The sequence below is a fragment of the Plecotus auritus genome, assembly GCF_963455305.1.
Source record: "Plecotus auritus genome assembly, chromosome: 5".
Classification (NCBI taxonomy): domain Eukaryota; kingdom Metazoa; phylum Chordata; class Mammalia; order Chiroptera; family Vespertilionidae; genus Plecotus; species Plecotus auritus.
This window is the reverse complement of record NC_137776.1, coordinates 34,619,801-34,645,462: the sequence shown is the minus strand read 5'-3', so window position 1 is coordinate 34,645,462 and position 25,662 is coordinate 34,619,801. Positions and strand designations below refer to the sequence as shown.

General features: G+C 47.0%; 1 protein-coding gene across 1 annotated transcript in view; it reads right to left on the bottom strand.

The window, feature by feature from the left end:
• TRPM8 (transient receptor potential cation channel subfamily M member 8) overlaps positions 1–25,662 on the bottom strand; it is a gene marked incomplete at both ends in the record, with an annotated part of 56,775 nt that overhangs the window by 4,264 nt on the left and 26,849 nt on the right. Inside the window, 5 exons of the mRNA XM_080670132.1 lie at positions 6,766–6,956; positions 13,793–13,970; positions 14,240–14,411; positions 15,800–15,941; positions 21,132–21,223. Of these exons, the coding sequence (XP_080526258.1) occupies positions 6,766–6,956; positions 13,793–13,970; positions 14,240–14,411; positions 15,800–15,941; positions 21,132–21,223 (775 nt within the window). The remainder of the gene's footprint in view (positions 1–6,765; positions 6,957–13,792; positions 13,971–14,239; positions 14,412–15,799; positions 15,942–21,131; positions 21,224–25,662) is intronic.

Below are 25,662 nucleotides of genomic sequence, written 5' to 3'. Positions count from 1 at the left end.
CCCGGTGCACGAATTCGTGCACCGGTGGGGTCCCTCAGTCTGGCCTACACTCTCTCGCAATCCGGGACCCCGCAGGCCATTATGCATATAAGATCTTTGGTTAATCTCTTCCCGCCCTTCCCCCTCCCCCTTCCCTCTGAGATTCATCAGTCTGTTCCAGGTTTCCATGCCTGTGCGCTGAGTGTTTACACCCCACCCCGGTGGTCAGTGCACATCATAGCTACCGGTCAAACGGTCGAACAGTCGCTTAAGCTTTTATATATATAGATAATTACTGATGGGTTGTCTGCCCTCAACCTAAGACAGGGATAGGAATTTTGAAGGAGAGGCAAATAAGGTCTGACATTGCCACCCCGTTGAGCTGTGAGGTCTGCACCCAGGTCTTAACTTTCTCAGGTCTTATCTTTTCCTCCAAGGGCAGCCCAGGTGTGCTGCTCCATGGGCCTGGGGCGTGTTCCCGCAGTCTTAGCTCAGCTTCCTGCAGTGCCTCACCTTCCAGACAGCAGGCAAGCAAGAGAATGGAGAAGCATGTCACCTGTGTTTCAGGTTCCAGCGCCATGGACTGCCACCCTCGCATGTTCACACAGGTGTCCGCTTGGAACAAATGCACTTAGCTTTTACCTATAAATCTGTTCCTCGACATGTGAGAGCTTAGGAAGAATTGTATAATCTTCCTGAATTTAAAAATAATTCATTGGGAGTCAAAGACAGCCAAAATGCAGGTGGTGGGTTTGAAGCAAACCCTACACAGCAAATACACATTTATTTCTTTTCTTTACTTTTCTCATCTTTTTTCCCCCCCCCAAGATTTATTTTTAAATGGTAGTTGTTCACTTTAGAAAATAAATCCTAACTTAAATCTCTTTCCATTGTATTTTTCCTAACAGCATCATTTCCAATGTCTTTTCCTCTAACTAAAATGTATGGAGGAGCCTAAGAGGAGGGCTTTATAAATCAGCACAGAAAGGACAAGGCACTCCTGGATGCAGGTGGCCAGAGCAGGAATGACAAATGACCAAGAAAAAATGGCCCAACTTTATCAGGAAATGCTGGTGGGAATTTGATATAGCATATTCACCAACCAACCCAGAGAAGTAGCTGGGTCTTCAATAATGACTGTTCTGGCAAAGAAGGAGATAAACAGGCTTCCCAGGGGCTGGGAAATCTGTACATGGTTACGGCCTCAGGGGGTGGGGATGAGTGGGGGCCCAGACAATATCTGAAAACTTAAATGTATAGAAACTTCTCTTATAGAAATAATTCCAAGGAAAAAAAACACTGATGTGCTAAAAAATGAATGCATAGAGCTGTTTATCATAATAGTATATGATAATAAAGAAGACGAAAAATCTACATGTTTAACAAGAGATTGGTAAAATTAATTATGGTACACTGATATTGGAATATTCCAGTTAAAATTGTCATGCAGATTTTTATTTATGAATTTGAAAAATGGTCATGATGTATTATTAAATGAACAAATTTAATTATGAATGTATGTGCACAGATCAAATTATCATACTCCCAGACAGAATCCTATCTAATAAAAGAGTAATATGCAAATTAAACATCACTTCGCTACACCCACCAGCCACGCCCACCAGCCAATCAGGAGGGAATATGCAAATAAACCCAACCAAGATGGCTGCAGCCACAGAGAGCAGGAGAGAGGCTTGGGTTTCCCTGGCAATGGAGGAAGCCAAGCTTTCCGCCTGCCCTTGCCAGCCTAGGCCTCCGCTCAAGGCTACAAAGTTTCAATTATAGAAGATACATAAACCCAAACAGAAATGGCGGCAGCCACGGAGCTGGAAAGAGCAGGAGGCTAGGGTTGCCCACAGCAATGGAGGAAGCCAAGCTTTCCGCACACCCTGGCAGTCCCAGGCCTCGCTTAAGGCTACAAAGTTTCAATGATAGAAGATACATAAATCCCAATAGAAATGGCTGCTGCCAAGGAGCAAGCAGAAAGCTTGGCTCCGCTCCAAGCTACAAAGTTTCAATTGTAGAAGATAAATAAATCCCAGATACCAGGGCCTCCGCTTGGGTCACCAGGGGACGTGGCCGGCCTGCAAACCACCACAGGCCCCTTGCCCAGGCCGCCTCACACCCCAAGGGAACCCCCACCCTGATCTGGGACACGCTTCGGGGCAAACCATGGCCCCCACCCGTGCACCAGGCCTCTATCCTATCTAATAAAAGAGTAATATGCAGATTGACCATCACTCCAACACACAAGATGGCTGCCCCCATGTGGTCAAAGATCCTGCCCCCATGTGGACACAAGATGGCCGCCACAAGATGGCCAGCAGGAAAGGGCAGTTGGGAGGGACCAGGCCTGCAAGGGAGGGCAGTTGGGGGCGATCAAGCCTGCAGGGGAGGGCAGTTAGGGGTGACCAAGCCAGCAGAGGAGGGAAGTTGGGGGCAACCAGACCTGCAGGGGAGGGCAGTTAGGGGCAAACAGGCTGGCAGGGGAGCAGTTAGGCATCAATCAGGCTGGCAGGGGAGTGGTTAGGGGGTGATCAGGTTGGCTGGCAGAAGCGGTTAGGGGCAATCAGGAAGGCAGGCAGGCAAGCAGTTGGGAGCCAGCAGTCCTGGATTGTGAGAGGGATCGGGCTTAAATGGGCAGTCGGACATCGCTCGAGGGGTCCTAGATTGGAGAGGGTGCAGGCTGGGGTGAGGGACACCCCCTCCCCCATGCACGAATTTTGTGCACCGGGCCTCTAGTCATAGAATAAATATAAGTATGTTAACAATATTTAACTCTGGGTGGTGGGTTACATGTGCCCTTGTTCTTTCTTATTTGTGCTTTTCTATATTCTTCTAACATCCTATTAATGAATATGGATTACTTTTTAATCATGAAAAACAATAACTTGTATAAAAATACAATTACTGGGTAGCATACTTTTTTTTATTAAATATGTCACCAAAAATGCAAATTTGGATCCCAACTTTTCTGAAAGTTACTTGAAAAACCTTGCATTTTTCTCCAAAGAAGAGCAATTTCAAGCTTAAATTTCATGACTTTCCCAACATTGGAGGCAAATGCAAAGTTTAGGAAACAAATTACCATGAGAGGCTGTGGCACCCATAGAGGACTGCAGTTTCTGGAGTTAGAGGTTTCTAAGGAGGAACAAATGAGCCGGCGGTGAGTACAGGGCTGGGCTCCCTCCCTCCTGTCATCACTGCACCGTGTGCAGAAAGGATCCCGTCCTTTGGGGGTCTCCCATCCCCCCTTCTTTATTCCTTCCTGAGAGTAAGAACTGTTTGGAGAGCAAGAGTGTCTACGGCTCACACATGTAAGATCATCACTCTCCCAGGGCCCACAGGGGGAGACAGGTGCAGGCTAACCAGGTCATTTCTGACCTGTTTGCTTCCTCAAGCTGAAGCTCCTATCCATTTACTGGCTTCTCAGATTCCCGGTTCTACTGAACTTGGAGTGATGCACAGTGCATCTTAGGAGAGCGGACCTTCACCCCTTGTAGCCCCTCATCCACCCCTCCACAAGCAGAATCCCACTAGTGACGAGGCATTCACTAGCTCACGCAGCTATTCAGTTTTTTTCCAGATTGCACTAATAGTTAGACGTTGTATTTGATCCACACGGAGTCCAGATCTTCTTCCCTGCACCTTTCAACCACTGCTTGTTTTTTCTCTGGAACCATTCAGGAAAAATATATAGAACTTGTGGCCAGAGTCTCTGGTTGGCAATTCATTTGCCTCCCAATCTGAAGGAACAGGCTATCCCCACAGCCTTCCCCGGGGGCCCGTAGACACTCATCCGTGACTTGGCATCAGGCAGCCAGAGAGAGCTCTGAGTCAAGTCACCAAGTGCCTCTGACCTCGGGCCTGTCTTGAGTACAGTAAAATTCCAGAGCCCAGCTTCCATCTCCCATAGGAAGACTTTCCATTCTTTTAGTCCAAAATGACTTACTCTGTCTCCCAAGGCAAAATGATGGGGAGAAAATCAGCAGCTAATCCAAATTGTCAAAACACTTTTCTTCATCAAGAAAAGGTGTGATAGCTAATGATGGCCCAAAAGTGACATTTAATGTCTTGAAAATGCTGTTAAAAGAGATGACTATGAGGATTCTTTAACCTGTGACATGAGTTGGGAGTCATTGTCACATTTACATCCCGAAAGCCAGATGTTATGGGTCACAACTTCAGGGATAGCACAGAAGTATATTATGACCAATAGTGAGGATCATGTTCATGCTTCCTTACATTTCTGTGTCGTTAAGGAACTCCTCACACACACACACACACAAAAAAAAAATAATAAAAAAAAAAAATTGATAGTTCTTGGCAAGTTAGATTTTTCTTAATTGCCACCAATGATCATGGGTAGGTTGGTAAAATTCCTATTTTTACTTTCTGAATCGTCTAAATATTTTGGTTCCACTGAAGTGACAGGGATGATCCCCTCGATAGGAAACATAAATGGCTGATGGCATTAGGGGTCCTTTCATCAGGTACAACCGAGAAAAGACCCGAGGGAAACACAAACATGCCCCAGCAGCCACAGGCCACACAGCACCCGGGACAGTGAGCACAAGACACGAACAAGCAGAAAGTCTCTATCTCATCCTGGCCAAAGCAATATGAGATGAGAACAACCTGACTGTATCCGCTAATTATCTGTGCCAGATTCTACCTTAGATCACTCCCTTCCTCAATTGCCCTCAACACCTACTTTTTCCCTTTAACAGAGACTTTTTTTTTTTTTTACCATTAGTGCTCCAGTTGGAAGGGACACATTTCAAGACACTCCCCTGTCCCCCAAACTCCAAATTGACTGCTCCTCCCCAAGTCATGAGAATGCGCATCAGCGTCTGAGGGGCATCACTTCACTGGTGATCTGGGATTCTTTGTTCACTTCCACCTTGAGGGAAACAAATGCAGTCGGCAGAGAGGTATTGTGAGGTGTGCTTTGTGATTTATGTCACCCCTTCTTGCAGTACCATATATCTTCTGTCTACATTTTCCCTGGGATTTAGGATGACACTGTGACATGGTGGGCTGGGGACTGTGTGGAGCTAGAACCTGGCTGTTAAACATGGCCCGGGGTCTTGCATTAGTTCTTCTGCAGCCCTCGGCTCTAGGGACCCCTCTCTTGTCTCATCTGACCTAACTTCCTCCTCTTCCTGACCATGCCTCGCACCGGGGCTCCCTCCCAGCCTCTGCCTCTTTGCCTGGCTAATTCCAGCTCATCCTCTGGGTCTCAACTTAAATATCACCTTCTTCCAAGAAGTCTTCCCTGACTCACCCCAGTCTGGGGTTGAAGTGTCCATAGTGTAACTCTCTTGGAGCCCTGCACATTCTGGAAAATTAGCACTCCCCACACTTCTCAATGAAAGCCTTTCATTTTTGTTCTGCTCCCTGTATCCTGAGCCCCACTCGAGAGCAAGGATAGCCTCTATCTTACTGAGCACCTGTTTAGACATTGCATGAGAACTTTTTCATTGGTCCTTGGTGGCTGTCTAGAATATGTGATGAGACTAACTGAATCATTCATGAATAGTGAGGCACCCATTTCTTTCCCAAATAGCTAAAAGGTCATTTCTGGAACCAAGCTTGTGCATCTCGCTAACATCCACACCTGTCACAGATCCTGCTCAGAGGGGAAGGGCTCGGGAAAGGTTCTCTTCAAGGAAGGGGAAACACAGCAGATATTCAAATTACTCCTGGAATGCATCCATTGGAGGAGAGTGGCAAAGGAAACGCCTCTCGGTATGGAGACTAGCTTGATGCGGCAGAGAGCTGGGTGCCTGCTGCCTGCATGGTGGCACCCAGAGGCGCCTGGTAGAGACCTGCCTGCCACCCAGAGTTTGTCAGGGCCGAGGATATGGGTGAGCACATGAGAGAGAGAATAGACTCACCTACAGACACAATGACTCCTGCCTTCCAGAAGGAAGTGGGCCCCTCAGGGAGAGCGTGCCCAGTGGACCCAGGACACCAGAGGCCCAGGAGGCAGGCCCTAGGAAAGCACTGCCACATCCAGAACTGTAGTGAGAGGGCAGCCAGGCCACTGCCGAGGGACCCACCAAGTGCCCCCACAGTAAAGGGTCAGTTTCAAACTGTGCCAGGCCAGAGAACATGGAACCAGCCGTGACCAAGACCACTGTCTCTACACAGGACCTCCTGCTCCTTCCCCCATCTCCCACCCCCCATGCTGAGGGTCAGCAATGGCAGGTGGTGAGGAGAGAGGGGAAGCCAGAAAGGCAGGGACAAGCCAATGGGCCCCTTCCTGACAACTCCACCAGCTGAAAGGAGGTGAGCATACAGGGGGAGTCTCTCCTCTGAATGGTGATTAATGGGCTGGTTACTATAGTGGACTGTACGTTCCAATTTCTAAGTTGAAACTATTTTACTAAGTGAAGTCATTGTGAGTTTTCTAATTCCTTAAGAGCAACCAGAAAAGTCATGAGCCCTGCCGGGATCAAGGCTAATGCTTCCCAGAGAATAAATTTCACAGCAGCCAAGGGCAGCAACATCCCGTAAATCATGCTTGTTCAACATACTATTTATATGACTATTATGTCCATCCCAAAGTTATTCCCCCAAACAGGACTGCCCTGGCAGATGGATAACAGGGTCTCAATTAATTACTAGGCTGGCCCGATGCCGAAGCTTTACGGACAGACAGACGTGAGTGGGGAGGCTGCTGAATAAGCCCTTAAAGCTGAGCTGGGGACCAGGCACAACCCCCCCACCCCCCGAAATTAATCTCTGCCTTTCCTCCCAGCACACATGTGCGGCACTCACAGCAGGACAAAGGCTCCATGGGCTTCTCCTTACAGCAGCACTTGAAGCACTTCTTCACCACCATGTAGAAGTAGGCGAAGACGACGAAGGGGAAGGGGATGTTGAGGCGGTTGCAGTACTCCTGCACCAGGAAATACCGCTGGAACTTCCAGACCTGGTCGTTGTTCTCCTGGACGGTGCCCACGGTGTAGCTGGTGGGGGAGACAAGGTCAAGCTCAGCTTCCGCGTGCCTGTCATTCACTGTCAAACACTGGCATTCACTGCCGAACACGGCATTGTTGACTGTAGTCCATGACCCTGATCGTTCAAGTCCAGACAGGACAGAAAGTCACGCTGGCATGGGGTCAGAACAGCTCAGTGCCAGGCACTCTCCAATTCAAGATGGGTCAGAATGGTGTCTGGCTTTTGGTTCTGGTTTTGTTTTTTTCTTTTCAATCACACACACACAAAATTTGAATAACCTCTGAAATTATTTTTATTCAAGACCTTTCAAGGAGTCTCTTTTTTTTTTCCCACTAGTCTATTATTATGTTAAATACAAAGAGACCCAAGGTGTCGACTCTTTCAGAAATAATGTGCCCTCACATTCATGAAGGGCCTTAAAAATGTTCACCCCTCCAACCCAGTCACTTTACTTAGGGAAATTTCACCCAAGACTAAGGAGGTGCCGAAACCGGTTTGGCTCAGTGGATAGAGCGTCAGCCTGTGGACTGAAGGGTCCCAGGTTCAATTCCGGTCAGGGGCATGTACCTTGGTTGCGGGCATATCCCCAGTAGGGGTGTGCAGGAGGCGGCTGATCGATGTTTCTCTCTCATTGATGTTTCTAACTCTCTATCCTTCTCTCCCTTCCTCTCTGTAAAAAATCAATAAAATATATTTTTTTAAAAAAAGACTAAGGAGGTACTGAGGACAGACAGTATGTGAGTGGATACACACATGTGGCTGTTTGCCACAGCACCACGGTCATGGCTGTCCCCACTCCCGCCCCAACAGAATGAAACAACCGAAATGTTTGACACTAAAAATATGCCTCACACACTACAGTTAATCTATATGATTACATTAGGCACCATTAAAAATTATGCTTATGACTAATTTTATACTTTAGGAAAATACTTATATAACAATTAGGCTCAAACTTGTACTTACAACGTAATCTCACTATATAATCACACCCCCTCCCTCCCCTCCCCCTCCACACACACACACTTCCCCACAGCAAGGCCCTCATTCGGAGCAGCTCGGGTCCTCTCTCCCATCCAGGCTGTCACCCACCCCAACCCACATGCTGCCCAGTCTCCCTGCCAACCAGTGCCCATCTAAGTACCTTCCCTGGGAGAAATCCTACAACACTCCCTCTGACTCTACATCTCCAGTGACATCGTGGCCTCAGCTCCCAGGCTGGGCTGGCAGGAGGTTTTTGGTAATAACCACGCTCCATCTCCTACGACCACATGAGCACCCTCCTCAAGGAGGAGAGGAGGAGGACGAGGGGGCCCACAGAGAGACAAGCTTTCAAAAGTGCGTTGACACTGAAAATGTTACCAAGAGATAACCAATGTTTGGTATTCGGATAGCCTGTGCATAAATGAAACCCAGCAGCATGCTAAGTGACCAAGGAACAGAGGGTGACTAAATACTGAGAACATGCATATGATTCATCATTTTCATAACCCGTCACAGATCAAAAGGAAAAAATATTATTTCAATCGTTGCCAGAGTCTTCTGGCAACATTCAACACCCACTTCTGATTAGGAAAAAAGCTTAATAAATAAGAAAGAGGAGGAAACTTCCATGGCAGGGTAAAAAGAAAAGAGAATAAAAAGGAATCAGCAAGGAGACCTGTTCCAAAATAAATAAGCACAACTTAAATAGTCTTCAAAAAGTGGTAATTAAAATATATGTGTATTAGAAAAACATATCTTGCTCACGACAAATGGCTAGAAAAAATGTAGCAAAAATCTGCCAGATCCATGTGAATAAAACCATAAAACTTCACTGAGAAACTGCACATAATTAAATAAATGGAGACACACCATTTTTTTTTAAATGCCAGCTTCCTCCTCCTAAATGATTCTACAAAGTTAACATCATGACAATAAAATTCACAAGATTTTTTTTTTTTTGAAGGAAAAAAGGATTTCAGAAGACAAGACTTAGGCGCCTCCATATGATTAAATATACAAGAAAAGCCAGGAAAGTTTGAATAAGAATAATAAGGGGACTTGTACAACAGATGCTAAAATGATTTTTAAAGCAGTAATTAAAGCCATTTGGTAGTAAAAACCAAAATAGAAAGCTTGATCAACAGACCAGAATGAAACGTCTGCAAAAAAATTACAAAGAAAAAAGTAGATGTTAAAACAATGGCCAAATTTTAGAAGAAACTGAAATATAAGAAACTTGCCTGATGGACTTCCATCAGGTAAACCCTCCTGAGGCTTTTCTCAGATTCCATATGTTTTCTGTTTGTGATTCCTCGCCCACATGCCAGCAGTCTCCAGCCAGCACTGCCCATGACCCTGGTGACACTAGCTTCTTGCACCCTCACAATACCCCAGGGGCATGTTACAATGCTCCCCACATCTCAGGTCCCATCTCATTCCACAGCATCCAAAAAATCAGGTTCAAAATCAGCAGTAAGAGACAACCAGAGATTTTGTTGCACTGACTTTTGAAGTGCTAACTCAGTTTGATAGATTGCTACCAGATAACACAGCTAAACGTTGGCATAAGCTTGTCTTAAGACCCATCAAATCTCCCTTCATCTACAGGAAAATGTCCCAACCCTGTAACCTGGCATAAAAGACACTCTATAACCTAGTCCCTGCCTCCCTGCCCGCCATTGAGTTTGTCTATTCTCCGCAGACAACCTTAGTCTCCCCATTTCTCCCTCCCCACCAGGCTCTGGGCTCCAGGCCTAGGGTCCTCTGGGCAAATGTTACCTCTGCTGCTACTGCTGCTCCTAGCCCCACCCCCAACGTCAGTCATAGTCAATCACTCTGTCCCCTGTGCACCACAGTGCTGTGTAATAGCCTTTTTATGCTGCATTTATATTATATTTATACTAGGGGCCCGGTGCATGAAATTTGTGCATGGGGGGCGGGGTCCCCTCAGCCCAGCCTGCACCCTCTCCAATCTTGAACCCCTTGAGGGATGTCCCACCGGGATCGGGCCTAAACAAGCGGTTGGACATCCCTCTCACAATCCAGGACTGCTAGCTCCCAACTGCTGGCTCCCAACTGCTGGCTCACCTGCCTCTGCCTGATTGCCCCTAACCGCTTCTGCCTGCCAGCCTGATCACCTCCTAACCACTCCTCTGCCCAGGTGATTGATGCCTAACTGCTCCCTGGCTGGCCCAATTGTTCCTAACTGCCCTCCCCTGCAGGCCTGGTCATTCCCAACTGCCCTCCCCTGCCAGTCTGGTCACCCCTAACTGCCCTCCCCTGCAGGCCTGGTCTCCCCCAACAGCCCTCCTCTGCTGGCCTGGTCACTCCTAACTGCCCTCCCTGCTGGCCTGGTTGCCCCTAACTGCCCTCCCCTGCAGGCCTGGTCTCCCCAACTGCCCTCCCCTGCTGGCCTGGTCTCCCCCAACAGCCCTCCTCTGCTGGCCTGGTCACCCCTAACTGCCCTCCCTGCTGGCCTGATTGCCCCCAACTGCCCTCCCCTGCAGGCCTGGTCCCCCCCAACTGCCCTCCTCTGCTGGCCTGGTCACCCCTAACTGCCCACAACTGCCCTCCCCTGCCAGTCATCTTGTGGCAGCCATCTTGTGTCCACATGGGGGCAGCCATCTTTGACCACATGGGGGCGGCCACCTTGTGTCTTGGAGTGACATCAATTTGCATATTACTCCTTTATTAGAGTAAAGGATTATATTATATTACTAAGTTTCCGAGCTCATTTCCTCCCTTACCAGCAGAACAAATCTCTCTCTGTCTCTAGGTCCTCATTCATAAATGATAACAGAGCCACATCTACACAAAAATGGTTAATAATTCAATGTGGTCGCACATGTGAGCACCTGGGTGTGCCTAACATGAGAATGGGTCAATTAATATTAGCCACTGCTCCTATGGTAATGATCTGATCTTCTTTTTTCACCCCATTTCAATACCCTCCCTTAGATTGCTATACCGGGTGATTATTTTCTTTTCTTTCTAGTTTTCTGCATCTTCATAATGAACATGTATTATTCCTAAGATTAAAAATATTTTTTATCCTGAGATATTATCCTAGATCGTAGCATGTTTGCCAAGTCCTTCTCAGAAGAAATGCCTGGGGTGGATTTATCTCCAGAACACAGTGCCCGTAAGCACCATGTCTCTGGGCTGAGTCATTTACTGACCTTAACGTCACTTTGTGTCTCTGATCAGCCACACAGGGCCTGTGATCGATCATTTTAATGTAGAATTATCACAGATGTTTGCCCCATTTCCACTCCCCGTGGAACACCATCTACAGAGCACTCTGACACTGTGTTAAATTCCCAACTGTGCCTTTACATTATGGTTCCTAAGGTGGCCATCATGTGTGGTTAAGTCTGTACATAAATATTTGATCTGGTGCCAGACAGGGGTCACAGCGCAGGGCATCAGCAGGCAGAGCAAGGCCAGAACACCTATCACAGCTGTTAGACCATGCGTTCTGACCTTTTAGCCCAAGGTTGGCAAGGGGACCGTTCCGGTGCCTCTCAAGTTTCCAGACAAGTATTAGCAAAGGAAAGGTGCTGGTTTAACCCCGGACTGGTCTGGGAGGCCCCCCAAGGAAGGCACGTCCCCAAGTTGTCACACATAAGCAGTGAACAGTGAATGGGGCCACAGTGGGGTACAGCCCAACTGCCTGGGCTCATGGGCAGGGGACCTGCAGTCGAGCCTCGAGTGGACACAGGCAAGCCAGACAGCCGTGTGGCCCAGGCCACAGACGCTGAGCATGTCCTTGACCTGAAAATGACAGGCTGAGCTCCAAATGCTACCACTTCATGATTGTAATACAGCTAACGGGTCACAGATGTGCCAGGAGCCTCGAGAATGGTTTTTGTGAGCAGGTCACAACACACAGACTTGGGACAGCTGAGTCATCATCTGCTCTGTGCCTCACTGAGACTCGCTGAATCGTGGAGCGCAGAGGCCTCAGCATTGGGAGCCGCCATCTGCTTGTTTCATGTCTGTGGAGATGGTATTAGTGGTGGGTTTTACAGGGACTGTCTGGTGTTGGATGTGACAGTTGACAGGATGTTATCACTAAAATAGGACCCTAAGCAGCCCACTTCCTCCCTCTCTTGCTTTAAGTTTGGGAACTGGTGCTCCCTTTCCCGCCCACACGTGGACACAGAAATCACCCATCACCTGCCACCAGTCTCTGCAGGCGCAGACGTGGGGGCCCCCTGCCTAGCATCATTGACTAACTTCCTGTGAGCCACACAGGCATCTGCCTTCCTCATCCTTTCCTGGCTGGCAGATTGGGGTGGAGAGGGGGTCGCACATGCCCTCTTTAAGTTAACATGGTACCAATGGCCACATGACATTCGTGGCCCCGGCACCAGGCACAGAACAGATATTACACATCTATGCTATGATTCCCTTGCTGGCCTGTCATGCACTCAGTAAACAACAGCCCCAGCAGCTCAGCTCCCAATGATAACCAAATAATGAACCAAACATGGGAAAGAACCTGCTCTTTTCATTCAGCGAACAAACCCACAAAGAGCCGGGTGCTGAGCCAGGCACGGGCTCCTCCTGCAGAGCTACTGTCTGGGCAGAGAGAAGGCTGTCACTGTGCAAGGGGCCCAGGGAGTCTCTACATAGAGTGGGGAGGGCACCAGGACCACTCGGGCAAAGGATGACACTTGGCTCCTTAAAGGGCCAGCAGGAGCGGGGCAGGAGGAGGTCACGACAGGATAGGTCACCCGGGCACAGAGGCCAGCATGTACAAAAGCATCAGGCATGACAGAGCACCCTGCTCAGGACAGACACATGGGTGCCTGCCCAGGACAGATGGTAGGGGTTAAGCCTAAAGGTGTGTTTGAAGGCCGGGTCACAGATGGCCTGAGCAGGGGGAGCTGAGGAGCCCAAAATTTACCCTGAACTCTATGGGGGAAATACTGAAACGCTTTCACAAGTTCAAGCAGAGAAGTGACCTTTCAGAAGCATCAGTGTGGAGGCTGTGCTGGCAGAGGACTTCCCTGCCCACAGAAAAGCCAGGTAACCCCTCACTGCCCAGCCATGTCCCCAGAGGCATGTGTCCCCACCCGGCCCCCACCAAGAGTTTCTCTTCCACCTCAAAGCTTAACAAATAATTTTAAATTTGCATTCTGTTGCTAAACTGCCGGTCTGTGCCAGGTACTCAAAATGACTACCTCCCTTAAAGCCACAACATAAAACCAAGGGACTCCCACTGAAACTACCACATGGGACTCTGGAACTCTCCTAAGAAAGAGGAAGGGCAAATGAAAACCATGATTTTCTAAAGGTATGAAGAAGAATTGCCAAACGCAATGAAAATATTTTGCAGTCAACATCACATCCTCCCTCAGCCTCATTAGACATAAGCCCCAAAGGAGAACCACTCTCCTAACTCTTTTTATTTGTATTGAAACTAAAATTCTTAAAGCAGCAACTAAATAAAGGCTGAGTCGTTAAAGCCCTATAATCCAAGCGGCCGAGTTCCATGGAGAACAAGAACCCTGGAGATGAGCCAAACTGTGTTCTGTCCCCATCATGCCAACATCGGGCGCTCAGGGAGATGATGAACCGGATACTAAATGTGGAGAGTCTGGATATCCTGGAGGCCGTTACAGGGGCTGGTCTTTGGTGTCAAATAAACTTCCAGCACAGCTAATAGGGACACATTGTATTTTTAATATAGTCTCTTTGAGGCCCCACCCCCTTTAAACAGCCTGTCCCCTATGGCTCTTCCACAAGCTCCCCATGGGTAGCCTTCTCTGCTCTGCTCCCAGTTCCTCCAGCCCCTATCCCCAGCACAGGCCCTCGTGGCATAGACACCAGCGACTGCCTAAGTGACACGCACCCGAACATGGCGACCAGCAGGTTGACCAGCAGGATGTTGGTGGACAGCATGTAGATGCACACAAGCGGGATAGTAATCCACTCAGGGAATCGTGGTAGGTTGTGCTCATCCAACTCCACGCACAGCGGCTTGGACTCGTTCCCAGTGAACGTGCAATGGGAAAAGTCATACGTGGTTCCTGAGGATGTGGAAACCAAAAGGTAACATGAGGACCCCTGGAGGGGCAGTGCTAGGCCAGCCCAGGGGACACAAGATGATGGTCTCTACCATGTGTTGGGCACTAATGTGGACATAAAATTCTGTTCAGGAGCAAAGCTAAGCTTCTGAGGGTGGTGTTTACTCCCTGGTGTTGGCCCAACTCAGGCTGTGTGCTTCCAAAACAGCCCCAACGGTCAGAATGGGGAACCCTCCTCTCAGCTGTGCCCACCCAGGCCAAGTCAGGCTCACCATCCACATCACTGGGAACCTGGCCAAACATGGCCAGGTAGGGCTCATAGATGACCGAGCGGAAGATCCACCTCCAGCGATGCTCATTTTGCCGGAGGATCCCTTGCCTGGCCACGCCGAAGGCCATCATCCATACAGCAAAGAGGAATAGGAAGAAGAACACGTCGATCAGCTGTCAGAGGAAGATATCAGAACCAAGTCAGGATGGTGCCCGGGTGCTGGGTCTGCTCAGTTGACCACGGAGAGAGCAGAGGTTTAAGGGCCTGGAGAATCTAAGTCACCCAGCATTTGCTCACTGATTTTAAAAATGGCCGTCATCACCCGGCTGGTGTGGCTCAGTGGTTGAGCATTGACCTATGAGCCAGGAAGTCACGGTTCAATTCCCAGTGACTGGGTTGTGGGCTCAATCCCCAGTGTGGGGTGTGCAGGAGGTAGCCGATCAATGATTCTCTCTCAACATTGATGTTTCTATTTCTCTCTCTCTCTCCCTTCCTCTCTCTGAAATATATATATATATATATATATATATATATATTTTTTTTTTTTTTTTAAATGACCATCATATCCTTTGGGTCTGGGGACATCTATTTTCCAGAATTAAATTTTTGTTTGTAGGTCTCCAAATCAACTCAGCAGCAGAAGCTTTCTGAGTGAGGAACCAGCTTGTGAGCAAAGGAGGAAACCATCTTTGAAGCCCTTCTCTATCTCTCATGATGCCCATGCTCATTAAACCCCTAAACTATCACCTTCGTTTTTTGGGTTTTGGGTTTTTGTGTGTGTGTGTGTGTGTGTGTGTGTGTGTGTTTTTTGTTGTTTTTTTTTTTTTTTTTGAGAAAAACCAAAGCTATCCTTAGTAAACAAGAGTGCACACTTAGATTTTTTTTGAAATTTTTGCACCCATATTATGACTTCATGGTGACTTGATGTCTTAGATATGCTTTGAATTAAAACCACAGACTCAAAGAACCTCCGCGTTGGAAAGGAACCTCTGGATGAGCTCATCCCAACGCCCATCTGATTTGCAGACAGCAGTAGGAGAGGTCTGGGTCATCTGGAAAACCAGCTTAGGAAAGCCACGTCACCTTGCGTGGCTCCCTCTCTGCAGCATTTTGAGAGGGCTCACTGGTGCTTCTGCTCCACCTACACTACATGGCTATCAGATAGTGTTTCAACTCTCACTGCGCTTCTCACTCCCTGCATGTCTCCAGACAAACAAAATAACCTCCTAGGACCCACTGTCCACATCTATGGAATGGATATAACAATCCCGATCCTGCCTGTGCTCTTAGTGAATTATTAAGACTGAAATGAAAGTGCTTGTTGGAGTGTACACCTAAATTGATATCTTCATTAGCAACTCACTGAATTGTACTGTTTGCTCCTAGCAATCATCTTTTGTTCAATTGCAACCCGGAAGAGGTCCCTGATGCAAACACATCAAAGAAAGCAAACCTTCCTGACTGTGAGAAGCAATAGTCACTCTTGGACAAAATCCTCCTATCAACAATGAAAGGAACTCCAGCAAGAACACTGGCAACCACAGATATCCTTCATGCTTACCATCCTCTGCAGCATTATAATCTTGGGTCCTAAATTTCTGCTGACAGTAAAAATGTGGATCAACCTTAGAGTGAATATAATGTAATCCAGGCAAAAAATGACTCGTCCGGAATACAGAGAGGCTTTGTTTGAAGAGTGGAGCCTGTGGGCAGAATGGGAACAGCATTTGTGAGATACTGACAAGACATTTCAAACCTTTGTTTTTAAAAATAACCAAACGGGAAGAAACAGCCGGGCGGTACTGAGAGTGAGTAGAGACAGACCATGGAGACCACCCACCTGTCAGTCACTGAAGACAAAGGCCATGGTCTTTTGCCCTCGGGGGCTCCAGCAGAGGCAAAGATGTCACATAGAACAGAGCATTTAGAGGTCCTGACCATTCCAGTCCTTCATTCTCAGATACTACTGCCAGAGCCCAATCGCAACATTGCTACCTTCCTGGCTCACAAGGCTTCTACAAGGATCCCAATCCCCACCCCAGCCCAACTACCTGGGACCTGATCCTGGCAGGTTTCCCCTAATGAAACTCACCTCTTTCACACCCAATCACTGGATTAGCTACCTGCCTGCTAATGGGTGAATTGAAAGCCATACGCACTTTCTAGCTGGAATGCCCTAGAAATCACATCCAATCAACTGTACTTCAAATGTTGGGCCCTTACTGTCCTCAGAACTGCCTGGTACTGGACAAGAATAGACATATAAACCAATGGAACCGAACAGAGGACCCAGAAATCAACCCAAGCCATTATGCTCAATTAATATTTGACAAAGGAGGCAAGAGCATACGATGGAGTCAAGATAGTCTCTTCAATAAGTGGTGCTGGGAAAATTGGACAGATACATGCAAAAAAATGAAACTAGACCACCAACTTACACCATACACAAAAATAAACTCAAAATGGATAAAGGTCTTTAACTAAGACAGGAAACCATAAAAATCTTAGAAGAATCCATAGGCAGCAAAATATCAGACATATGTCATAGCAATATCTTTACTGATTCAGCTCCTAGGGCAATGGAAACTAAGGAGAAAATAAACAAATGGGACTACAAAAAAAAAAAAAAAAAAAAAAAAAGCTTCTACACAGCAAAAGAAACCATCAACAAAACAACAAGAAAGCCCACTGCAATGGGAGAACATATTTGCCAATGTTATCTCTGATAAGGGTTTAATCTCCCAAATTTACAGGGAACTCATACAACTTAACAAAAGGAAGATAAACAACCCAATCAAAAAATGGGCAAAGGACTTAAATAGACACTTTTTGAAACAGGACATACAGAAGGCCAAGAGACATATGAAAACATGCTCAAAGTCACTAATCATCTGGAGAGATGCAAATCAAAACGATAATGAGGTACCATCTCACACCTATCAGAATGGCTATCATCAACAAATCAACAAAGGACAAGTGCTGGTGAGGATGCGGAGAAAAAGGAACCCTCTTGCACTGCTGGTGGGAATGCAAACTGTGGAAAACAGTATGGAGTTCCTCAAAAAATTAAAAATGGAACTCCCATTTGACCCAGTAATCCCACTTCTAGGAATATACCCAATAAATCAGAAACACCAATCAGAAAGGATAGATGCAGCCCTATGTTCATAGCAGCACAATTTACAATAGCTAAGATTTGGAAATAGCCTAAGTACCCAACAGCAGATGAGTGAATTAGAAAACTGTGGTACATCTACACAATGGAATACGACACTACTATAAAAAAGAAGGAACCTTATCATTTGCAACAGCATGGATGGCCCAGGAGAATATTAAGCTAAGTGAAATAAGCCAGTCAGAGAAAGATAAATATCACATTATCTCACTCATTTGTGGAATATAATGAATAACATAAACTGATGAACAAAAATAGAGCCAGAGAAAAAATACCTTAGAATATAATATAATAGAAGTAATCCTGTTATTTGCAGATTTTTAATATTTCCTACAACTTTTGTGATATTATACTATGTTAGTACAGTTTTGGTAATATTATTATATTTAATATATCTTTCTTGAAATATTGTTTATTGCATGTAATATCATTATATTTTATTTTATTTTATTTTATTTTTTTAATAAATCTTTATTCAGATTATTACAATTGTTTCTCCTTTTTCCCCCCATAGCTCCCCTCCACCCGGTTCCCACCCCACTTTCTCCCCTTACCTCCCCCCGACTGTCCTCATCCATAGGTGTACAATTTTTGTCCAGTCTCTTCCTGAACCCCCCCATACCCCTTTCCCCCTGAGAATTATCAGTCCACTCCCTTTCTATGCCCCTGATTCTATTATATTCACCAGATTATTCTGTTCCTCAGGTTTTTAATTCACTTGATTTTTAGGTTCACTTGTTGATAGATATGTATTTGTTGTTCATAATTTTTATCTTTACTTTTTTCTTCTTCCTCTTCTTTAAGAATACCTTTCAGCATTTCATATAATACTGGTTTGGTGGTGATGAACTCCTTTAGCTTTTTCTTATCTGTGAAGCTCTTTATCTGCCCTTCAATTCTGAATGATAGCTTTGCTGGGTAGAGTAATCTTGGTTGTAGGTTCTTGCTATTCATCACTTTGAAAATTTCTTGCCACTCCCATCTGGCCTGCATAGTTTCTGTTGAGAAATCAGCTGACAATCGTATGGATGCTCCCTTGTAGGTAATTAACTGTTTTTCTCTTGCTGCTTTTAAGATTCTCTCTTTGTCTTTTGCTCTTGGCATTTTAATTATGATGTGTCTTGGTGTGGTCTTCTTTGGATTCCTTTTGTTTGGGGTTCTGTGCGCTTCCTGGACTTGTAAGTCTATTTTTTTCACCAGGTGGGGGAAGTTTTCAGTCATTATTTCTTCAAATAGGTTTTCAGTATCTTGCTCTCTCTCTTCTTCTGGCACCCCCATAATTCTGATGTTGGTACGCTTAAAGTTGTCCCAGAGGCTTCTTACACTATCTTCAACTTTTTGGATTCTTTTTTCTTTTTGCTTTTTCGGTTGAGTGTTTTTTGCTTCTTTGTATTTCAATTCTTTGACTTGATTCTTGTGTTCCTCTAGTCTGTTGTTGGGTCTCTGTATAATATTTTTTATTTCAGTCAGTGTATGTTTAATTTCTAGTTGGTCCTTTTTCATATCTTCGAGGGTCTCGTTATATTTATCGGCCTTTTCTAGGATATTCTTGAAAAGCCTTATAACCGTGGTTTTGAATTCTATATCCAGTCGTTTGCTTTCCTCCATTTCTTTCGTTTGTGATCTGTTTCTTTGTCTTCGCATTTTGGCTGCTTCCCTGAGTTGGTAGAGTAGCTTTGTGTGCTAGGTTTCCTATATGGCCCAATGGGTCGGCCTCCCCAGTTAACCTGAGGTGGACACTCTTGGTGCACCCCTTTGTGGACTGTGTGTACAGCCTTGTTGTAGTTAAGTCTTGATTGTTGTTGGTATCACTGGGAGGAATTGACCTCCAGGCCAGTTGGCTGTGAGGATCAGCTGTGTCTACACTGGGAGAAGTTCGGTGCTGGAGACAGCCTTATAGGATTAGACTTGCCAAATTGCAAAAGCCTCTGTGCTCAGATTGGAAGGGTTGGAGTCTCAGGGCGGAGCAGACAGACTTGGCTTCCCGTCAGCCTTGCCCTTGCGCACGCACGTCTCCAGACCTCTGCCTTCCCCGGCTCCCAAGTCTCTGCCCAAGAGTCCAGATTCCCTCCGCAAGAGCGTGGGCCCCCAGGGGCTCGCCTGGAACTGGGGTTCAGTGCAGTCAGGAGCTTCCGACTCCCTTCTACTAGGGAAAGCCTGTGGCAACCTCTGCAGTCTTTGTGCACACTGGCATGCACGCCTTCAGACCTCTGCCTTCCCCAGCTCCCGAGCCTCCGCCCGAGAGTCCAGATTCCCCCCCGTAAGATCATGGGTCCCCAGGGGCTTGCCTGGAACTGGGGTTCAGTGCAGTCAGAACTGGGGTTCAGTGCAGTCAGGAGCTTCTGACTCCCTTCTGCTAGGGAAAGCCTGTGGCAACCTCCGCAATCTTTGTGCACACTGGCGTGTGCGCCTCCAGACCCCTGCCCACCGGGGCTCCCCTGGGTCTCCCCAGTCTCCGAGTCTCCGGGTGCCTTTCTCTCTACCTGACAGTTCAGACTCCCCCTGTATGAGCCTGGGTCCATGGGGTTTCGCCCGGAACTGGGGTTCAGTGCAGTCGGGGCTTCCTTCCCCCTCCCACCAGAGAAAGTCAGCCAGGCTCTCAGCCACCCTTCCTCTCTGCGCGCACAAAGACCCTTTGCCGTACCTCCAATTCTCTTTGAGCTTTTCTCTTTCCTTCTAGTTGTAGAATTTCCACTCAGCCAGCTTTCCTGTGGTTCTGGATGGTGTCCGTTCTGTCTTTTAGTTGTAGTTTTGAAATTGTTGTGCGAGGCAGCAGTTTAGGTGCTTACCTATGCCGCCATCTTGGTTTCTCCTAATATCATTATATTTTAAATCATTTTTCTTGAAATACTGTTTATTGCATGTAACATTATATTTAAAACCGTTTTTCTTGAAATATTAATGTTATTGCATGTAAATGGCTAATTATTTTGTATCTACAATCTGGTAATAGATTTATTTTGTATATTGTAAAGGAAAAAAAAAGGGAGGTTCCTGGATGAGGAAATTGAGTTTTTACTCCCTGCAAATGGTAGATTGAGCATTCACTGTAAACACCTCATTCTAGGGTACAAATATGGATCATCAGGCTCCTCTGCAAAGGTACATCGTGTGCTGCTCAGATAGAACCCGGGCTCCACCCCGAAGCTATGTGGGGAGGGCAGGCCTGGATGGATGCGGGCACAGGCAATGTGAGCCGTGGTGCTGGGTGGACCCCAATTTTTTCTCTGCCCCTTGGATTGCACATTGCTTTTTGCCTTTGACCATAATTTTAGATTGGTTTTTCTAGTGTGATTGCTTTTAGATTGGAAATACTCTTGTAGCGAGGAGGGCAGGCTCCATAACCAGCATGCAAGTTGAAATTGAGGGCATTTTAGAAGATTGTATGGCCTCAAATGAAAACTTGATATTTAAGATCCTCATCACTTTCTGCTCTCCTCAATTTCTAATTATCTCCCCCCAAGTCCTATGAGCACACAGTGAAAAACCATGAAGAGTCCCTTTCAATTACAGGTCACCAGGAGGGGAAGAGAGAGACAGCTCTATATTAGCATGCTGTACCTCCAGGAAGCAGGGACAGTGGCCTTCTGGAACCACCTCTGACAGGGTGGGGAACTGGCTTATCTTGGGCTTGAACACCAAAGATCTGTCCTTTACTTTCTCTTCCAAGAGAAGCCCAACCCACCTGAAACTGGGAAAAGCAGTGAGGACTACTTACCGAAATGCAATTCCTGCGATGAAATAAAAAAGGCCAAGAGTGTCCATAACGTTCCACAGGTCGGTAAAATAATTCATCCCGTTCATGTACCACTGCCGCACAGAAAGGGACAGAGAGAGGACGTGAGCGGCGTGGAAACATTACCTGCTTCCAGATTAGCACACGTCCACACATTTTTTCAAGCTCCTTTGGAGCCAATGATGTGCTGGATGATCCCTGGCACATGCCTCATGCTGACCCAGGGGGACCAGAAGTGAGTTGCACCCTTGCTGCTCTATTATACATGTGCTGCTGATCAACTCACCAGAAGGGACTCCTGTATCCTCACAGTTCTTGAAAATGAACCTGCAGAGAGTGAGCACCGCCCATGAGGGCAGACATGGGATCCCCGTCCATCAAGTACCATGGTGTAGGCTGTGCGCTGCGCAACTCTAGAGGGTGTTCTCCATATTGTCAGCATCGCAGATGCGTGCATTTATTGTAAGAATTTCCTAACATGTAGTAATAAAACATCTTGATACAAAGGAACCTTTTTTAAAAATTTGCACAAATGTGTTCTATGTGGCATCTCTGAGGACAGCTGTGGCTGCAGAAATAAGTGACAGGAACAGTGTGTGCCTCCCTGATTCTTTCAGCACGACTGGTATGGACCGGTCATGGTTTCTTGGAAGAAAGCCCACCAGGACCACCGGAGGATGGAGAGGGACAGGACTGTCCTTCAGAAGGCTGCATCTGGCCAGCCTCTCTGCAATCCACGTGCTGGACGTGGGTGGTCCTTTGACCCTTCATTGCACCATCTACTCAAAACATGATTTGAGAGCCCATGGGTCTCCACACACTTGTGCTGGGCTCCCGGGACTCAGAGGCAGGGGATGAGGTGCAGTGCTGAGTCTCACAAAAGCCAACGGGCCGTTGGGAAGAACAGATTAAATGTGTTTAAAATGAAACCTGATAAAGATTGGCAGGGAGGCAAGACCAAAGCCCCAAGGGAGCTCAGATAAGGAAACCGCCAGAAGGCAGGAAAGCAGTGTCCCCAGTGGAACAGGGTACTTTTCAGTCTTACTGAGTGATCTCACCAAGATAGGTCTGTCTGATATTCAGATATTATATTTCCTGTTTTGCAGCTGAAACCAAGGCCTGGGGGGTGAGGGTAGGGATGAGCTAAGGAACTTGCCCAAGGGAAGACGGCCAGCAAGTGGCAGCCTCAGGAGTCTGAATCTTAGATTCCTCTCTGGACATCACCCTGCTTCTTTAGGTCACACAAGGATCCAGCAACCCTAGTCTTGGAGAGATTAAAAAAGCATCATGGGTTTTTCAAGAAGCATTTCCTTGCATTCATTTATAAATGCAAATAGCAACGTTCCTGTACAGAGGAGGTAAGTACATCATGAAATCTAGCACCAAAGAGATAGAAAAATTTCCCAGGTTTGAACTTGTAGGCTCAGAAATCACATCCAAACCTCCAACTACCCATTTGGGTGGTCGCAGTGACACAGACCTCCACCCACCCAGAACCATTTGTAAGGAGAGAGTGGTTAGAACAGGCCCCACCTATAGCACTGCTTCCCCTGGGAAACCCTGGCCTGGGGCAGGTGGGCGACCCAGCTGCCCCAGCCCAGCTCAGCCTCTGCCCATGAGAGTCCCAGAAGCCTGGCCTGTGTGCTGGAAGAAACCCTAAGTAGATCAGTTTTAGGGCTTGTAGGCATTGCCAAGTGAGAAAACATATTTTTTTAAATGCACAGAGGCCTCTTTTCTGAATTGAATGCCAGATACGGGCTATATTCATAAAGTATTTCTTCATATCTTTCGTGATTTGGGGATTCAAAGGGCCTCAAGATTGCACAGTTTGCTCCACAAAGAGATGATAGGACTTACTTTAAATGAAGAACCACAATCTGTTTAGTGGACCCAAGAGTTATTTAATGAGTGTATTGGAGCTTATTGACTGCCTTGGTTAAAAATTCCAATTTAGAATAGCATCATCTGCCCCTAGCGGACATGAGGATACACTAAAAAGAACATTGTTTGACACCCAGACACAATCTAAAACAGTAACATCCTGCTTGGTTTTGGTTTTTCTAACAAGTGCCAATGAGGTTAATTAAGGCTGCACCAGGCCGGCAGAACTGCCTGTTAGAGGGCTCCAATCAAATTGAGGATTCCCACTGCAGGAGCCTGAAGACAAGAAGAGAAACAGCGACCCCCAGTGGCGGATTCCTCTCTTGACAAGCATCTTCCAGGCTGGGTTCTGCTAATTAAACCATTAAACCAGAGCTGTCCTCAAAAGGCAGGGCTGCCCTTGAACCCATGCTCCTGACACACATTATGGCCTTAATACACCGTATTGCTGAATGGACACTGACCAATGTTATCAGAAAGAGAAGAAACACTTGGACAAAGTTACAGGTCCTCATTAATCATCCTCCATATCAAACATCACCCAATCTGAAGGATGGCTGAAGCTCAACCAGACCCTGGGGGCCTCACTCCCCTGCCCCCCACAGGACCCGGGAATGACTGGGAAATGCATGCTTACCCAGCACCTCCACAGCCCACTTCCCTCCCCGAGGCTCCTCCACCTGCACACCGTCTGCTCCCACCCAGTGTCACTCTCTTGGGCACCACTTCACACAACACCTGCCAGGGCTCTTCTCCCAGCAGAACACACCTGTCCTGAGTCTCCTTCCTGCATGACCCGAATAAGTGACTGAGCAGTTAAATATACATCTGAATTTGTATGGAGATGTTTGTGACTTAAGGACAAATTTTACTGTTACAGTCCCCTGGACCAACCTCCCAGTAAGTGTAAGACTCTCTCTTTTAGGGTTGCCCTCCTCCCCTTGACCCTGCCAATCCTCCCAGAGAGGACCCTGCCAATCATCTCTAACTGGTAGAAATCTCCAGAAGGACAGAAATGTCTGTCACTTCATTGCTGTATCCAAGTCTCTAGCACCAGTGCCTGGTGCTTGATAAATATTGGTTGAAAGAATGCATGAATAAGATGCGTCTCCCTGCATCTTCCATCCAGGACAAGATCTGCTCTGCAAAGCAACCTGGAATCAGTCCTCTCTCCAGAGGACTTCTTCAAATGCCTGGAGGAAGCAAATAGTGTCTGGACTTTCACAGTGTCTTAATGTCACAGGGGAGACAGAGTCCGGAACGAGACTAGTGGAGAAATGTTGGGAGCATGAGTGAGGGGCAGGAATGGAATGGGCCTTGGATTTGGGTGTCCCTGTGACAAGGGAAAATTTGGACATAGACATGCACACAGGGAGGATGCCCTGTGAGCCTGAGGACACGGTTCAGGTGACACCTCTACAAGTCAAGAAATCACAAAGACTGCAGCACACCCAGATTTCCCTTGCCACCCTCCCAAGGAACCAACCCTGCCGACAACTTGATCTTGAACTCCAGGCTTCCAGAAATAAAACAGTGAGCTTCGGTTGTAAGCACTCAGCTGGTGGTGCTATGTCATGGGGGCCCGAGTGGACTGGTAGGAAGGCACGAGCTGGACTGAGCTGTGACCTCCTAAGTCAACCCATGAGGCTTATCTGAGATCACAGAAATCTGCACGTCCGTAGGCCCTGTCTTTGGGCGGAGGGCGGGGGCGGGGGGAGGGCTGTCTGATAGACAGAAAGCCTGATAATCTTGCCGTGCTCAACACTGACTTGTGTCATTTACCTTCTTCTTCCTCCACCTCCACATTGTCTCCTTCCCTCACCTGCACTTCCCCCTACTGGGCAAGGGAAAGCAGGACTCTTCCCATCTGTCAAACCCAAGCAGACATCACTAACTGATCAAGACACCCCCTGCCTCTCCCCCTGCCCCTCCCCGCCTACTGAGAACAGATAGAGCCTCAGAGTCTTTCCAGGACAACTAGAAGTCACACAAAAAAAAAGTCTATTGGAGTTGACATGTTAGTTGAAACCAATTTAAGATTTCTTTACTAGGCAGAGACTCTGTGAGGTTGAGAACAGCATTCTCCATCCCTCCAAATCTCTCAAAGTGTGTGGTATAGTGTCTCATAAGCTGTAGGCACCTAGGTGGTTGGCAAACTGCAGCTCGCGAGCCACGGTTTGCCGCTCTGTTGACTAATGAGTTTGCCGACCACTGACCTAGGCCATATGTGTCAAATGCATATGATGTTAGATTTAGACTCAGAAGGGATGAGAGAAGGGACTACTCCAGCAGTTCTCATAATCTGTAAACTGCTAAATCTGACCAGATTTTCTGGGGTCAATTTTTATAATGGTTTAGGGACAGCTCTGTCCTTCACCATCAATATTTATTTATTCAATAATTAGGAGCTGAGTGCCTTCTCCATGCCAGGCCTGGGCTAAGATTTTCGATTCAGTGGTAAAGAATGCAGATCCAAGGAAACTGCAGAAAATCATCATGAATAATTCACACAAAGTCGCTGCAGTCCACGGGGACTTCTATGACTTTCCAGCACGTCCCTTGGGCACCCGGGGCATTAAGATGCTCTGAGCTGGAAAGCCCTCCCACTCCCCTGCCACTCATCCTGCTGCCT